The 18,880-nt window shown below is 34.9% G+C and overlaps 1 protein-coding gene across 1 annotated transcript; it reads right to left on the bottom strand.

The window, feature by feature from the left end:
- Positions 1-936: 936 nt before the first annotated feature.
- On the bottom strand, positions 937-7,395 carry dusp23a (dual specificity phosphatase 23a). Its single transcript, XM_056481721.1, has 2 exons — positions 7,074-7,395; positions 937-1,446 (listed from the first exon to the last, which is right to left on the bottom strand). The coding sequence occupies exons 1-2, from the start codon at positions 7,353-7,355 to the stop codon at positions 1,243-1,245; spliced, it is 486 nt and encodes a 161-aa protein (XP_056337696.1). The 5' UTR covers positions 7,356-7,395; the 3' UTR covers positions 937-1,242.
- Positions 7,396-18,880: the final 11,485 nt, after the last annotated feature.

Raw genomic sequence — 18,880 nt, 5'->3', positions numbered from 1 at the left:
AATAAATTATAGAGATGTTACAGTTTCCGTCCTTATTCTTTTGAATGAAACTTCTGACATTTGTTTTTTTGATATAATAGAATAATAATCAATATAAGATAATGTCGTTTTTTAAAGCTGTATAGCATTTTTTTCCACTTAAACCATTTTATCTCATTTATAAATGATTTGCTTGGTATTTTTAGACAATATTTTACCAATGAAATAAATTGGTTTTGGGCTGCCTGGTGGCGCAGTGGGTAACACGCTCGCCTCACAGAAAAACGGTCGCTGGTTTGAGCCTCGGCTGGGTCAGTTGGTGTTTGCATGTTCTCCCTGTGTTGACGTGGGTGTCCTCCAGGGGCTCCGGTTTCCCCCACAAGTCCAAAAATATGTGCTATAGGAGAATTGGGTAAGCTAAATTGTATGTAGTGTGTATGAAAGATCCCAGTGATGGGTTGCAGCTGGAAGGGCATCCACTACGTAAAACATGCTGGATAAGTTGGCGGTTCATTCTGCTGTGGCAACCCCAGATTAATAAAGGGACTAAGCCGAAAAGAAAACTAATGAATAAATTGGTTTTATTTATTTATATTTTCTAGATAGATATGCTGTTAATAATAATAATAATAATAAATCACCTTTTTAATTATTTTTTCCCATTAAAATATCATGAGTTACATCCCAGTCTCTAATAATAGTTTGACAAAAATCTCAATTGATTTCTTTCAAAAACTGAAAAAGTTGACATCAAGCATTTGTTGCGGTAGCTTTATTTTGAATGCATTTAGAATAAATCAATAGATCTGAATACAGACGTGACAATCATTCACCCATTTAGCATCCTGATTCATATTATAAAGCAGCATGAGCCGCTGAACAGCTTTCATTTTTGAGTATAAACCAACACACCCTTATCATTATTACAATAAACAGCTAATAAGCAGCTCATCTTTATCCTAATTCTCCAATGGTGTAAAACACAAGCAGTGTCTTAAAGGGACAGTTCAACCAAAATCAAAAATTCTGTCATTTATTCACCCTTATAACAATCATTATTGAGTTTCTTTTTCCTGTTGAAGATACTTTGATGAAAGCTCTAACCACTGACTTCAATAGTATTTGTTTTTCCTACTATGGAAGTCAATGGTTACAGGTGTTCAGCATTCTTCAAAATATCTTCTTCTGTGTTCAACAAAAGAAAGAAACTCATAAAGGTTTATTAACCGCTTGAGAGTGAGTAGATTTTCATTCACTACTGCTTTAATGCTTCTGACAGCCGCTGTGGATGTAGTTGTGGAAGTCTATCACCGCCTGTTCCTGCTCTTTGGTCTCGACGGAGCCTTCTCGGAGTCGCCGGATTTCTTTGATGGCCTCTTCCCCGCTCAGGTGTCTGCTTTTGACCAGGTAACAGGCCAACATGGTGCCGGTCCTGCCGTGACCGTGCGCACAGTGAACCGCCACCCCCTGAAACGCACAAACACAACATCAGCAACACATTTTCTAGACCCTTGTCAAAAAGATCAGCACATAAACTGTTCAACTGACAGCGAAATTGATTCAACTAAAAAAATAAAAAATAAAAGATTGTTGCTGCTAGTTTAAGCTAATTGTTTAAAATGAGGTGAAACAACGCAATTCTTGTCATTTATTTATTTTTCAGCCCGCGACCCCCAAAATAACAGTGCCAGTGACTCGTGACTCCCAATATCTTCTGAGGTGATTATAAACATATAAACTTTGCACACAACGGAGCACACATACCAATACGAATAAGTCTATTCATCATTTAACTTTGAAAAACGCCACTCGGAGACCATCCTCCATGTTCAGTTGTGGCCTGTATTTATTTTTAATGTATGAGTGTGCCGTAAATGTGTCAAAGTTTAACCTGGTGCCATAAAATCAATGTGCTGTGTTTTTAATATAACGTAATCACCCCAGAGGTCGCAAAAAAATGGAAATGCTGATGGCTTCTTATTTGCATGTTGTTTTTTTAATGGAACTATTAACTACTATTTTTTTCTTCTGTAAGTTATAAATAAAAAAAATGGTAATTTCTCTCTATACCGTGACCCCCACTTTGGGAACCACTGCACTAGGTCAGTCGCACCAAACATGCGATAAAACAACATAAATTGTTCAAATAATTGCAAAATTGATTCAAACTCAGAAAACATAATTGTTGCTGCTCGTTTAAGCTAATTGTTTAAAATGAGACGAAACGACACAATTCTTGCCATTTATTTGGAAAATGTATTTGTTTTATGTTCAGTCCACTAGATCAGTCGCACCAAAGACAATGAAACGACAAACTGTTCAATTGATTCAACTCGCACTTAAAAAATGCTGCTTTTTAAAACTAATTGTTTGAAATAAGGTTAAACAACACAGTTCTTTTCATTTATTTGGAAAATATATTTATTATATGTTCTGTCCACTAGATCAGTCGCACCAAGGACAATAAAACAATATAAACTGATTCAACCCACACTCAAAAAAAAGATTGTTTAAAATGAAATTAACACATTTCCATGAGACACTAGTTATTATTTATTAGATACTGTAGTTCATCAATCAAACTGACTAAAAATATTTTTAGTCAAGATTTTAGTCAAGACAAGTTTATATAGCACATTTCATACACAATGGTAATTCAAAGCACTTTACATAAACAGAAATAAGAGACCAGTATAAGAAAATAAAAACAAAGAATAACTGATTAAAAACAGATTAAAATGTGTTAAAACATGTTTTAAAAGAATGAAAAAGAAAAGAAAGACACAATAGTGTGATCTTTCAGACGCAGCAAACAGATGTGTTTTCAGTCTTGATTTAAACGTGCCTAATGTTGGAGCACATCTGATCGTTTCTGGAAGTTGATTCCAGCAGCGGGGGGCTCAGTAGCTGATGGCGGATTCACCCTGCTTTGACTGAACTGGGATGTTTACTAGATGACGCTATTGTCTTAAGGTCACTTGTACCGTGTTGCCGGTGATGATTGCATGATAAAAGGATTCCTCATTTGTTCCATCGAGAGAAGCCTGTGTTTTTAGTCTTGGCTTGGGCTGCACGATTATTTATTTTGAATTTGATGCTTGCTTAAATTACTTTATTAAATCATCATATTTTTTATTATTTGATTGATGGTGTGGACTCTTGTTTATGTTGCAGACTGTCTAGAGTTTGTTACAGTTTGTAACAGTATTCAGTCAGCATATCTGTAATATATTGATGTCCTAGGCCATTTGGTGATTTATAGACAAGTAATAATACTTTAAACTCTATTCTGAGTGTAACTGGGAGCCAGTGTAAAGACCTGAGGACAGATGTGATGTGCTCTGATTTGTCTATTAGGTTAAACTTTGTATAAAATGTTTTCAAAATGTAAAAATTAAGTTGAATCGGACCTGATCAACGTATTAAAATAAGTTAAAGCAACATAAAAATATTTGTTGTCTTGGTTTATTGTGATTATTATTTCGTTTTTACAGCGTATAGTCTATATCTGACGAGACCATTTTCCCCTTTCTGGCTTTTTCAGCAGGAGAAATAGTCATTGTTGAGTAGTCTTATTAGAGAGCGGTGGAGGGGAGAGTAATGCAAATACGTTTTTGCATAACAATTTGCTCAAATAACAAAAACAGGAGAAAAGAAAAACGTTCCGGCTATGAACCTTTGAACTGTTCTATTGTTTAATAAATGACCGAGTGCGGACCACCTTTGCTGCTTGTCATTTAAGGAACGTTGGTCCAAGCAGCAAACTCTGGAATAGCGCGGTGATTTATATTTGACTTCAATAACAAAAGAAAAACTCCTTAAAAGTTTGTTTATGACTTGCAAAAAAAGGAAAAGATTTTTTTTCTTGCTCTCCCTCACATAGACACTGTAAAGATTATGTAAAGATTATGATTTCTACCCTTATTTAGTTGTTATTAATATACACTTTATTTGCTCTTCAGTGTTTGGACTCTCAGTAGTGATTTTAAACCACACTGAACTGAACTAAACTTAAACACTAAAAACTGAACTACACTGTTCCAATTTACTGTGACCTTTTATGTGAAGCTGCTTTGACACAATCTTTTTACATTGTAAAAGCGCTATACAAATAAAGGTGAATTGAATTGAATACTCGTCATGATGTGATAACTTTTACTTTTCTTTTAACTGTTACTTTATTTATTTAATGAAAATGATTCAGAGTAATTGCTGGCACGGACACTAATTTGTATGCAAGACTTAAAATAAACACATTTGAAACAATTGTCTGGAAAATTGTGTAGTGCAGATATACCTTAAATGTCTTAAGACGTCCTGAGATTGATTGTAATGCTATCAAAACAGTTGGATAGTTCATCCAAAGCTGACAGTTCTGTCATCATATACTCAGCCTTTAATTGTTCAAACCCTGTTTGAGTTTCTTCCTTCAGTTAAACACAAAATAAGCTATTTTGAAGAAAGCCTGAAATCTGTAAGCATTGACTTCCATAGTATTCATTTTTGCTACAATGGAAATCGATGGTTAAATAATATCTACAAAAATATCTACAAAGTTTAAACACAAGAGTGTAGAATTAGCATGGATGGAGTGGACGTGTTCGCACCAATATCCACAGATTATTAAAATGTCCCCATCAATAATGTAATCACCTCCAAAATAAACCTCAGGCTTACCGTGCACGACATAAGCAGCTACATTTCAAAGAAAACTGTCAGTCACTTGAAGTCAAGTCCACTATAATAGTAACCATGCATGTGCAATTAATAAAAAATGTGTTTCGATTTTGGCCTCCACACTGATTATGAAAAAACAACAGTCCAGATAAAATGGTTATTGTGTCATATGCCTCCCCCTTTCCAGATATCTGCATTCATTCCTTGTCAAAGTAGAATCATGTATATGTACTTTTTGCACTATAAGACATGCTTTATTTTAATATTGTTGTTATTACTAATGGTATTTGATTTATTTATTTATTAAAGTTTTGTTTAAGTGCGAAATAGAGTGCTGTTCTGTTTGCACGCTCAGAGAAGGAAAAGAACATGGACATGTAAAGTCATTGTTAAGCTTAAAGTGCATAAATGGCAATAATATACTTGTAGAAATGTGTTCAGATGCAGTAGTTAAGGATTATGCACAAATAAGCCCTCAGTAAACGGAAGTCTTTATTAAACTACCTTTTTGTCAGAAATTCCTTTAACTTTACATGTAGCCTATCAACTTTAAATGTGACATTTAAATTTTACAACTGGGAGGGGGTTGGTGTCAAATTAGGTCCCCACCAATATCCAAAGCAAATCTACGCCCTTGTTTAAACCACTTGAGGGTGAGAAAATAGTGAGTGAATTTTCATTTTTGTGTGAACTGTCCCTTTAAAGAGCCCATATTATACATGTAATAGGGTCATATGTAGGTTGTAAGGCTCTTCAACAACAGTCTAATATGCATGCAAGGTCAAACAACACTTTGATGGTCTTATAATCTGCATTTATTTTTACCTAATTATCCCAGCGACTCCCATATGAATCGTTCAGCGATTCATTTGTACCCAAACCCGTCCTTAGCGCGAAGCTAATCTGCACTGATTGGACCGATGACAGCCTGCTGCGATTGGTCGAAACTGACAGCCTTCAGCGCGAGACAGAGTGAAATGCCCAGCTGCTAATCAACAATATAAAAGTAGTCACAGTGCATACACGCTTCATAGTGTAAGGTGTGGATTTTGGCTGCCAGTGGGTGAATGTAAATACAGACGATGCACTTAAAAAAAACAGACGACAAACTATTTTATTGAGCAAAAACTCCAAGAACTGGCGAGGAGCACGTCACCCTCTACCTGCTCTTTTCACACAGACGCACACACAAACACCTCCTCCTCCTCGGAAGACACAACACCAATAGAGAGGGAGACGTCCACTACACCTCCCTCACCACCCGCGTCCTGAGTTATATCTGCGACACCCCACGTCCTCACTTTGTTAAGGGGTCACTTTTGTTTTCACTTTCGGGTTGAGGGCGAGGTGATCATCTTTAACCTAGAGCGGCAGTTCAGCTTGCTGAACCGGTCCTGCGCAACACACACACGCCACACACACACACAGACACAACCCTCACCGTTCGCCTAGACTAGAGCGCCAGTTCAGCTTGCTGGGTGCAATTTTAGACAGCTCCCTTGAACCTGAGCTGAAATATTTTGAAACTTGACCGTTGCATGTGTGTAGGAACAGCTGGCGATCCGTAAACAAAGCGGCACGCGTCGCGTTTTCAACGTGGCTTTACACGCAATATGAGAATAAAGAGATAACCTGATACAGTACATGCGGTTACAAGTAACAAAACACAACTAAATACAGAATTTGCAAGCTAGAGTAAACGAGGCAACAATTTTAATCGCACGTACTTACACTGGTGAAATGGGGGTAGAAACTGATTCATGATGCACTGATCCATGTTCTGACAGTCTTTACTGATCCTTCCTTTAACAAATCGATGAAGTTTTCTTTTTAAGCAGGTAATTTCCAGAATGTTATAATGCTGAGCTTTCATCTTTGGGTAGGCTGTCGATAGTATCCATCTGCACAGCCTGACTTCATTCCACCGGTGTGTCTCTCTGTGTGTGTGTGGGTGTGTGTTTGTGTGTGTGGGGCTTTTTTTCTGTGTTAGTGGGCGGGGCCGCAGGTTTCAAATCTCCCGGGTTTGCGCGTGCAACTACTTGTGTTTCGTAGCCGCGTCATCACGAAACACCTAATGACTCGTTATCAAGACGACTCGTTTGAAGCACTATGAGTCGACTCCTTTATAGATGAATCAATAGTTTTAAACACTGTACACTTACAGATTTAAGCCTTAGCTGGATATTTCACTTCACTTAGAGCTATGTTACACACTACATGGAAGAGCATTTTCAAAAACCCATAATATGGGCTCTTTAAGCGTCAAACGCCCTCTAGTGGAGAAAAACTTTTGCTCAGACAGGAAGCAGCAGACATTTCAAAACAATAGTTCCAAACACAAGCATTTAATGAAAATGAAACTATAAAGGTGTATAGTTTCTGTGTAAAGCAGTATGTAGGTTAAGTGTTTCCCTCACCTCTCCTTTAGCATTAACCATCTCCACGATGCTCAGGAACTGCAGGATTTGTCTGCGACTCGGCGGAGTGAAGTCCATTATACTGATCTGATGCAGGATCAGCTCCGGGCACTTCTCATAATTCGGTGGTTTTATCTCTAACAAGGACACCAGGTGTTTAATGCCGTGGTCCAGCAGGTACCTGTAGTGGTGGACCATTGTAGGACGGGCCAGACCGGCGAGTTTGCAAGGCTCGACCCATGAGAAGTTCGGCGGCTCGGCGGGGTTTTGTTGAGATGACATGATTATATTATTATTATAATCAGATGAAGAAGAACAGCTGCTATGATGATGATGATGTGTGCTTCTCCACAGCAGCTTTATAAAGCCACCTGGACAATGAATCAGACTGAGGGCGTGTGCTGTTTTACTGTCAAACCAAGTTTGCATAATGCTGATTGATCTACTGTGAGTACACTAACAAAAATCACCATGGTAAACGAAGACCGGCTAGTTATTACACTTACTTTTATTTATTCAATCATTCATTAGTCAATATAGCTACAATATGATCTTTTCTGTGCTATTAAACATTTTGTAAATTGTTTTATAACTTATTTCTTTTAACATGTAAATTTTTTTCATCTTTTGAATCGTTACTATATAATTTAACATAATATTTTATTTTATTTTAATTTTTAAACAATAAAATATTTTAAAATGATAATAAATATAGTTTTTATGTATTGTATTGTACAATATTTCTGTTTAATTATTATTATTACTATTATATTATTATTGTTTTTGTAATTATTATTATTATTTTTTTATGTTATTTAAATTTTTGCGCGAGATGCTAATGGGCTTATCTGATTCAATGATCTATGCTAAGCTAAGATAAAAATGCTCCCGTCAGACCCGGAGATTAGCTAATTGGATTTAAAACTGGTAAAACTCAACTGTTTGCCTCTAGGAAAGTAGTAAAATTTACATTTTTAAATGGGCATAAACTTTGGGGCACTTATTGGTAAATCTTTGAGCAAGATGCTAATGGTCTAATCTAATTCTATGATTTATGCTAAGCTAAAATAAAAGTGCCAGACCCAGAAATTGGATTTCTGGATTTTCTTTTAAAGTAGGCCAAAAAGAATATTTAATTCATATTTTCCAAGGACTTTGATTAATTATCAGGACTTTTATAGGCATGAAAATCTTTTATATTCTCTGATATTGTCAGGATTTGTAAATATGATTAGTCTGATTGTCTGTTTTTGACGCTGTTAAACCTGTCAGGGTGGAGACGTGAGCTTCTAATCCAGACGGCTTGACTTTTAATCTGACACAATGAAAAGAACAACAAAGGAACAGTAATATAAAAGCAAGACTTTTGGTGACACAATCGCTCAGGAATCTCAGCTCAGCTCAGGTCATCTGTGGGGTGGGATGTTTTCAAATGCACATTTACAACACTGCAATCCAGTTTCGGTAATTGCGAGATTGATCCATGTTGTGATGCAGGTGTGGACGCTTACAAATAAATCTGCAACTGTTTATTTATTGTGTGTTGATGTTGATTGATAGTAGTGTTGTTTCAGGTCTCGTTGTTCATCATTATGAGCCACAGACTGTAATTATCAAACAAAAGACAGGCTCATTGTTTGGGCTCAGTGCAGTTTTGGGTCACATTGAGATGATGTTGGTGAATTACATGGGATCTGGTGCAAGACGAAACCTAAAACTATTGGTCAAAAGAACATATTCGTTAGCTGAAATTAAATAAAAAAAAATCTCAATAAATGAAATAATAACTGAAACTAACAAGAAAACTGAAATAAAATAATAATTAACAAAAATAATAATCATTTCAGAATTGATTAGCACTCATTCTGCACTGTAAACTGTGTTGGGGAGGTTACTTTGGAAATGTAATAGATTACAGATTACAAATTATTTCCCTGTTTAAAAAGTAATAAGTAGTGTACCTTTTTGATTACTTTATAAAAGTAAAGTAACTGATTACATCTGATTACTTTTTGATTACTTTTAAGTTTCTAATAGATATTTTCAACTAAATCATTCAATGCATTTCAAGCATTTATACCAAGCGGGTGTGAGCTTACAGCAGCTCTCTGTTTACTGTTCAAAATCTGTCATTACTTGAATTGAGATTATATTCATTTAATTTTAAAGTACAGCAATCACAAAAACCACAGCTTATAACCAAAACACTGTTTACTGTTGTTACAAAATCAAAATTTTAGTTAGTTGTGCAGAGTGATTTTTGTGGCATTTAAGAAAAAAATACATACTGTACAAGCTATTTTTGCTATTTCATTTTTAAATCAGAGCAACTTAAACCCAAGTCAGTCATATCTTAGTGATCAATAAAACTGAACTGTCAATGAAACATGAGGCATAACTGTTCAGTTCAATTATTTACGGTAAATAATACGCTGTACCAAACAAAAACTAATTATATATATATATATATATATATATATATATATATATATATATATATATATATATATATATATATATATATATATATATATATATATATATATACATTTACATTTACATTTACATTTACATTTAGTCATTTAGCAGACGCTTTTATCCAAAGCGACTTACAAATGAGGACAAGGAAGCAATTTACTCAACTATAAGAGCAGCAGTGAACAAGCGCTATAGACAAGTTTCAGGTGTGTAAAGTCTAAGAAGCAAAAGCATAAGTAAAAATTTTTTTTTTTTGGAGAGAGAGAGAGAGAGAGAGGGCACAGTTAGTGGTATAGCCAGAGAGGCAGTTGCATATATATATATATATATATATATATATATATATATATATATATATATATATATATATATATATATATATATATATATATATATATATATATTGTATATATATATGAAACAGCAAAAACAAAAATCCAATAAACCCAGGTGTTACTCATTTAAAATATGATAGTAATTTATAGTAAAGGGAAATGTTTAGGAATGAGCATTATATTGTATATATATTTACAACTCATTACATTACTTTAACATTAACATCACAACATTTAACATTAATAAATTACACTACATAATGAAGTATCATTAGTAAATATCATGAACTAATACTAATTACCATAGTATACTTTAGCCTTTACTACAGTAAACTAAATGTATATAGGCCTAGACCTCCTCTCCTTCAGTCATCTTTCTATCAGACAAATTTTTTATGTCGCCACAATGATTGGTTGGCGACGTCACCAACCAGAGCGAAAGGTGGCAGTAACGCACCAAAACGTTTGTTGTAGACCACCGAAAAACATGAAGAAGAAGAAATTGTCATTCTCGCCATCATATGGATTCACTTTCATCGGCTAGATGTAAAGAATTTCTTAGAATAAGATTTAATTTAAACAGTACGTTAATGCTTGTATTTTCTTCTTGAAAGATAATGAATCTCAGGAACATCTTTTTTATAGGACAGATTGTAGGAGTGGTTTATGACAAAAATTGTAAAACCTGCGTTTGACTATCACATTGTTAAATAGGGCATATGCCGAGCTAGTGTTGTTCGCATACTGATAAACTTCCAGTGACCTGATATTGTGTTTTTTCCATTTCAAACGATTCCTTTTACAGCATCGATGTTGTAATGTAGTTAAAACACAATCAGTTAAATAGACTTTGGCATTCATTTAGTTGCTCAAGCAATAAAAGAAACGAAAAGCCGTTTACTCGCAGAATCAACAGGCTAGTGCAGAAACTCCATTCAATACTGGAGTAAAATAAATGCTCATATTATAAAGACATGGCAGGGGAAATGTAATTTACTGCAGAGCTTCTTGTACAATCTGAGACCCACTTTATATCAGATATCACTCAGCTAGTGGAGATCGCTGATTTTTAAAGAAAACAGACCTTAAACACGCCGATTTTGCAATGGCATACAGTTCACCAGAAACGCTTAATCCAGGTTACTGACAAATTAAAAGTCCTATTAGCATACTTTGGCATATATCGTATTGTGCTACTAAGAAATGTAGTTAAGATAGTAGGGTCACTACCTGTAGCGTAGCCTATACTGCTCAACACTGTTAAGGTGATAAAAGGCTGGTTGAAGTAGCCTAATGCTTTTAGCGGCAGAGAGAATTAACATAACTGGTAGACATGGTGCGCCGCAATCAAACCGGAAAACCAATCAAACGCATCAGATTAGCACCACTTTAATAAATGGCCTTAGCGTGCTTATCAAAAACAAGCAAAGCAACAAATTAATAATATTCAACATATCCCTGATTTTAAAGAATATTTTTAGATGTAACCCCATTTGTAATCTTTAACATTTTCATAAGTTACTGTAATTTAATTACACATTTTTTTCTCAGTAACTGTAACGAAGTACACTGAAAAAAGTGTTGCATACAAAACTGTTGCAAATTTATTTGTGTTGAATTTAAACAAACAAATTACATTAAGCAATGATCAACTTAATTTGTTTGTTTAAATTCAGCCCAAATAAATTGTTTACAACCCCTTAACAAAAAATTGAGTAAATCCAAGGAATCATCTTTGAATATTTTTTTTCAGTGTACTGTTACTTTTATTTAGTAATTAAATAACGTAATGTCGTTACATGTAACTAGTTACTCCCTCACACTGACTGTAAAACAATTTTGGATTTCACACAGTTGATCTGTGTTGGACAACATTAAGGAAATAAGTTAACTTATTAATTATTACAAATTGAAGTAGATTTAACATAAAACAATAGAGTTGTCCCCCTCAAAAAGCTATTAAGAGAAGGAACTATGCAGGGTGCGAATTACAGAGGGGTTTGGGAGAGATTGACCCCCCTAATTAACGCTTGATGCCCCCTGAAGGACACCAAAACAAGATGTATGAGGGGTCAGCCCTTTAGTAAGAAATAGCTTTCTCTGATCTATATCCTAAATAGTAATAATTCAAAATGTATAATGCAGTAAATGTACATTTGATCCCCCTATAACGGTTTATACCATTGTGAATGCAGTGCTAGAGCACCGATAGACAGCATACGTATTCACAAAACTCGTTTCTTGTAAAATAAGTGTTTATACAGTATCTGTATGTAGCCTAAAAAAACAGAAAAATTAGACATAATTTGTATAGTTTGACCTACAGTAACCTTTAAAATAGTCACTAAATATCCCTCAAAACACTCAAAATCTATACATTTTATTAATAAATTAGATCTAATTTAAATACGTTCATAAATTTGATTCACTGAAGCATGTATTACCAAACTACTGAAAAAAATCAATGTATAATTCACACACACTGTCTAGATGCGCTGTTACAGACTAACACGTTTTCTTCATTTGCTCAAAAATGTAAACTAGGCATGTTTAAATCTGTAAAATGAAGAAGTTCTTCATCATTTAGACTTTTTAATCATTATAAGTTGCATTTGTGGACTGTTGTGGTTCCACACAAACAATTTGTGTTGAGACAACATGAAGGAATTAAGCTAACTTATTAGTTTTATACATTTAAGTAGATTGAACGTGAAACAGTTAAATTGTTCCAAAACAAATTACCTTTACTATCTTTTTTTGAGTGTGTGGTTTTGGGTTCAGTGTCTGTTCAAATAATTTTTTTTTGTATTTTTTAGAGGTTTAATGTAAGCTAAGTTAATGTAAGCTGCCTTTGCTTTGGTCAACTCTAGACATATTGATAACACTTTCTGCACTGTAGAAAATGCTGGGTTCAGGGCTTGACATTAACTTTTTTGATCTCCAACCACTGTTGGAGATGTTTTTCAACATTACTAGCCACTCACCATTTTCACTAGCCACAACTTTATTGTTAGGAAAATACATGTTATATGCATAAATTTGACTTTGGCATGCTAAAGTGACTTGATTTTGAGTTACAGTATGTCCACATGACTCCTCATTCATTTCAACTTTTTTTTTTTGTTGTGTGTGACCTTGCTCAATGAGCATGAGCAAATGGGTTGTGGTTTTTTGGTGTTGCATTGCAAGATCTCAACATTAAGGATTTGCCAAATGTTTCTCTGACCACACCAAAAATAGATTAACAAATAACTTATTATTTCTTTCTAAATTTTAACTAATTAAAAAAAAAATAATAAGAAGAAGCAAAATATAGCTGTATACATGCTTTTTTTTATTCAGCAAAACCTTTCTTTAAAAAAAGACATTTTAAAAAGAATTATTGTCATGTATCTAAAACTATGCACAGTAGTCTGTCCAGGCTAAAGGTCCCAGATCACCAATTAACTAAACATAAATGGAAAGTTGATCTCCTATTAAAGTAATGTTATTGTAAAGGATGATAATTAAACCATAAATAAAAAGTAAAATAACTGTAAGCAAAAGAAAGCAGGTGAAAACATAACATACTATAATGAAATGATGATCGTGTGCACACTTTAGACCCATTAATAATCTGTTCAAAGAATGGTTAAAGCGAAAGCGGCAACCGCTGCTGCTTACAAAATATCTGGAGCTCCTGAAAGCAGCAGGACTGTGAGTGCATCACTTTTTGTCCAGTCTATTTCAAAGAGAACTAATCGCACAAGTTGCGTTTGCAGGCAATGTTGGTTCGTGCAAGGAAACGGGAGCGTGCAAGATTTATAAACACTCATCACATCAGCCTTGCACACGATACTGTGCTAAAGCCCTCGTCAGTGAGTGAAGAAACCGTGCGTGTGATCATCCTCTCATTCGGTGTTCACCTGCTTTCTTTTGCTCGCGTGAACACTTATTTTATCAGTCCTGCTGCTTCTCGATTAACTACAAATAAAAATTATTTTCAACCAGCCAAAGTGGCTAGTGGGAGCGGCTGTCTAACCCGCCACAGCTGAAATCTGCCCGCATTTGGCAGGTTGACGGGTGTTAATTTCAAGCCCTGGGTTTCATGCAATTCCTTTATGTTGTCCCAACACAAATCGATTAAGTTAACCTAATTGTTTTTACAAATTTAAGTTGATTGAACATAATATATTTAAGCTATCCCCCCCAAAAATCTCAAGAATTGTGTTGATTCAGCTCATTATAAATAAGTAGTTTAAACAAGCAGCATTTTTTTACCGAGTGTATTAGGCTCATTCTTATAATGAATTATAACTCTGTTTATAATTATTTATAATCATTCTAAAAATGTATCTATAAAAACACAACAAACAGTACTACTGTATTTTAATGCAATTATAATGTACATTACTGTATTATAATGACATTTATAGTTACATAATAATAATTATTATAATACTGAATTAATGCTTATTATTTAAGCCACCGATGATGCATGAATAAAGGTTAGTAACTGTATTCTTTCCCACAATAAGTATTTACTGTATAAGTCATATGGCTCTTATCAACAATATAAAACCATTCATTTATTTGACAGAACAAAAACTATAACCGCATTTTAACATTGCAGATTGCATCTTTATATATACAATCATGACTGATTAATTAATACATATAAATGGATTATGAACATGCATATTGAAAAATCTAATGCATCACTAATAAGTAATAATAAAACTATTATAAATGTAGTCATTATATACAGTACACACTGGAAAAAAAATCAGTAAATAATCAGTTTTCCATATTTTGTGATTCATGTTTTTATTTTCCCCATTTATTTCTGCTTTTGAATTGCATTATAAGTTTATTATTGCATTTATTATGGGTTTTGATTTTTCGTCCAACAACTTTTAACCTTGAAAATTTGAAATAGGTCTTATAAACATTTGCAATAGTTTAAGTGATATATTGTCTGGCTTGGTGTTGTATATTACGCTACAAAAACCTTGTAATAAACTATTATTTTACAGACGTATTTCTCTATATATTATTTCTTATACATTATATTATTTCAAACTACTAAAATGTCAATAAAAGTCACTTTATTAAACTGTAGAGTTGAATTTTCAACATCAAAAGTCGACAGAGCAGAGATCAAGCTCCTATAATGCAATTACCAACCATAAATAAATGGAAAACACTTGTGAACAGAATACAGAAACTGTTAACTAACATATTTTTTACAGTGTAAGGTTTATTGTGTCTTTACATTTGCAGAATTGCCATAATTGATTATAAATAATTATAAACAGATTTATAATTCATTATAAGCATGAGCTTCATAGAAAGTGTTACCGACACGTTCTGTTAACTCAAAAATATTGCAATTATATACATGTGTTCACAAAATAAAAACTGAGCTAAACCAAACAAAACCATTAATGCAACAAACGATAAGTAAACTCAATTTAAATTAGTATTGACAAAAAAATGCATAATATAATAACCTTGATCTGGTGTTCCTATTTCAGATCTTAAAGTGATTGAAAATGGGCAGCAAGGTCGCCTCAAAGCAAGAAGAGCGCTGGTTCGAGCCTCAGCTGGGCCATTTGGCAGTTCTGTGTGGAGTTTGCATGTCCTCCGGGTGCTCCGGTTTCCCCCACAGTCCAAACACATGCGCTATACTGTAGGTGAATTGGATGAACTATATTGGCTGTAGTGTATGAGTGTGTGTGAATTAGATTAGATTAGTTTCAACTTTATTGTTATTACACATGTACCAATACAAGGCAATGAAATGCAGTTTCGGTCTAACCAGCAGTGCAATAGCAGCAAGTGCAGGATACAGGTATAAGTTATAAAGTGCAGTTATAGAAAAACTATGGTAATATTTACAGATGGATGTACTATCAACATTTTATACAGGTTGTATTAGCTATGAACAGAGATTTATAATAGATTAATATATGTACAGGATGCTATTATGAACATAATTACAAATGTATATGAACAGTGGGTATGTACAATTCAAGATGCATTAGTGCAGAGTAGTGCGATGAATGTGTGCAATTTTTAAATGTGCATATATTAAATAGTGCAGTGATTATGAGGAGTATAAGTAATGAGGAGAGTGCGGGGGTAAGGGGGCAAAATAGTCAGTGAGGGGCAGAGTTCAAAAGGGAGACAGCTCTGGGGAAAAAGCTGTTCCTCAGTCTACTGGTTTTTGTCCGGGGGAGCCTGAAGCGCTTGCCGGAAGGCGGGATAAAAAAAACAGTCTGTGAGCAGGGTGAGAGGAATCCTTAAGAATACTGCATGCTTGGCGTAGACAGTGTTTCTTCTGGATGTCCTCAATGGCTGGAAGTTGCGTCCCTGAGATGCGTTGGGCAGTTTTCACCACACGCTGCAGTGCCTTACGCTCAGCAACAGAGCAACTTCTATACCAGACTGTGACGCAATTGGTCAGGATGCCTTCTATTGCACAGCGATAGAAGTTCACCAAGACAGCTGATGACAGCTGGTTCTCCTTAAGCTGCCTAAAGAAAAAAAGGCACTGGTGAGCCTTCTTGACCAGGCTGGAGGTGTTGGTGGTCCAGGACAGGCTCTTTGATATGTGGGTCCCCAGGAACTTGAAGGATAAGACAGGCTCAACGACCATCCCATTGATGTGACTGGGATCATGTGAGCCTGTTTGTCCCTTCCTGAGGTCCACAATGAGCTCCTTGGTCTTGCTGGTGTTAAGGAGCAGATTATTGTCTGTGCACCGAGTGACCAGATGCTGTATCTCCTCCCTGTAGGCAGTCTCATGTGAGAGTATATTGGTGTTTCCCAGTACTGGGTTGCGGCTGGAGGGGCATCTGCTGCGTAAAACATATGCTGGAATAGTTGATGGTTCATTCCACTGTGGTGACCCCTTATAAATAAGGAACTAACCTGAAGGAAAATGAATGAAGTGTTTGAAAACTCATACAGCCGCTCAGATAGCCGGATAAGCCAAAGAGGAAGGCCAAACACATCTCATCGGCTGTCAAAAAGCCTCTTTGCGGCTAGACAGAAAAAAATGAGCTTTTAGAGGAAGTGAGGAAGCTGAACAGTCTCCACAAAAATAAAGGCAGCATGACTGTCTTCAACACTAATGATAATAATAATAATAATAATAATAATAATAATAATAATAATAATAATAGGAAATCTTTCTTGGGCACCAAACCACCATATTAAAGTGATATCTGAATGATCACGTGACACTGCATTCTTTATCCAGTTGAGTGCTTATTTTGAGGAAATAAATCTTTTTGTTCTTACTTTTATATCATTGTACTGCCCTCTTCAACTGCACTAAAGACATGTTGTTTTACATGCTCTTAGGTTGTTGTTGTCGTAGTGTAGGAATGTTTTGTTCTTTTCTGGATTGTTTCATATAAAAGCCCTGCAATCTGTGTAGTTCTGTGTAAGTTATCTGATATCTGTGTGAGGAACAGACTGATATTTAACCCTCAAACTGTATTTATTTCCTGTTTACTAAGTCTGATATACTGTAGACCCCAACAACTTATAAGAGTAAAAAATATTTTACCCGTACAAATTAAATGTTTGTTATTTACTAAAAAACATAAATACATTAATGGTGTGCTTTTGTGAGGTGTTATAGTAATTTTTGGCTCCATTACCACAAAAATCTACAAAAAACTACAGCTATACTTTTTTGTAGAGAACGTCACTTTAGAAAGTATCTACATTTAATTTATAGATATTGATCTAGGTGTTAGGTGTAAAATTTGTTTGATGATGAACCTTAAAGGATTACAAATGATAATGTTTTGTCCAGCAGAGGGCCACAGATAGCCATTCGTTTTTTCTGGATGTGGCCGACTGCTCCTACCAAGACTATTTCTGATACATTTTGTAAATTTATGTATTTATAATCATTAGAAAAAAAACTTTTAAAATAAATATTGCATCCTAAGTTATGCTTTACATTAGTTAATACACTAATATTGAATTACTTTTTCATTTTCATTAACTAATGTTAACAAACAATGAATACTGTACTATGTTGTTCATCCATTGTTTGTTCCTGTCAGCATTGAAAAGTATAACCTTATAGTGTTACCCCCAGATAGATAGATAGATAGATAGACAGACAGACAGACAGGCAGACAAACAGACGGACAAATCGTGTATTCAGCCTACTAAAAGCAAACCAAAAACATGCCGGCTGATTAAACCATGCTAATGACAAATTGACTATTTTTTACACTAACAATATGGTGTTTGTAGTAAAACTGTTATATACACTCACCAGTCACATTATCAGATACACCCTACTAGTACCGGGTTGGACCCACTTTTACCTTCAGAACTGCCTTAATCCTTTGTGGCATAGGTTCAACAAGGTACTGGAAATATTCCTCAGAGATTTTGCTCCATATTGACATGACAGCATCACATTTACATTTTAGTCATTTAGCTAAATGACATTTTAGTCATTTAGCATCACGCAGTAGCAGCAGATTTGTCGGCTGCACATCCATGATGTGAATCTCCCGTTCCACCACATCCCAAATGTGCTCTATTGGATTGATAATACATCTGCTGTATTGGTAATACTCGGTACAACTACTGTTTTTACATTACTGTGACGGTTGTGTTTAGGGTTGGGCTGGGGGTAGACGTTAATAAAATACAATAAATGGGAAATTTTATAAATATTATAAATAATTCTCGTTAACTTCCGGCCGCATCCATATCCAATCTAGCAACAACCTGAGATGATTCATGCTTTTTGATATGGTGCGTTATCCTGCTGAAAGTAGACATCAGAAGATGGGTGCACCGTGGTCAGACTCATTTTCTACTGTGCAATTTTGGTGAGCCAGTGTGAATTGTTGCCTCAGTTTCCAGCTGACAGGAGTGGCATTCACTGTGGTTTTATGCTGCTGTAGCCCATCTGCCTCAAGGTTTGACGTGTTGTGCGTTCAGAGATGCTCTGCTGCATACCTCAGTTGTAAC

The sequence above is a fragment of the Danio aesculapii genome, chromosome 20 (assembly GCF_903798145.1).
Source record: "Danio aesculapii chromosome 20, fDanAes4.1, whole genome shotgun sequence".
Taxonomy (NCBI): domain Eukaryota; kingdom Metazoa; phylum Chordata; class Actinopteri; order Cypriniformes; family Danionidae; genus Danio; species Danio aesculapii.
Note: the sequence above shows the minus strand (reverse complement) of the source record. Positions and strands in the feature narration are given on the sequence as shown.

Excerpts from the sequence above, each read along its gene's own strand:
- dusp23a (XM_056481721.1), bottom strand. The coding sequence starts at position 7,355 with ATGTCATCTCAACAAAACCCCGCCGAGCCGCCGAACTTCTCATGGGTC. Across the intron at positions 1,447-7,073 it reads TGGTTAATGCTAAAGGAGAG|GGGGTGGCGGTTCACTGTGC; the intron begins GTGAGGGAAACA and ends TGTGCGTTTCAG.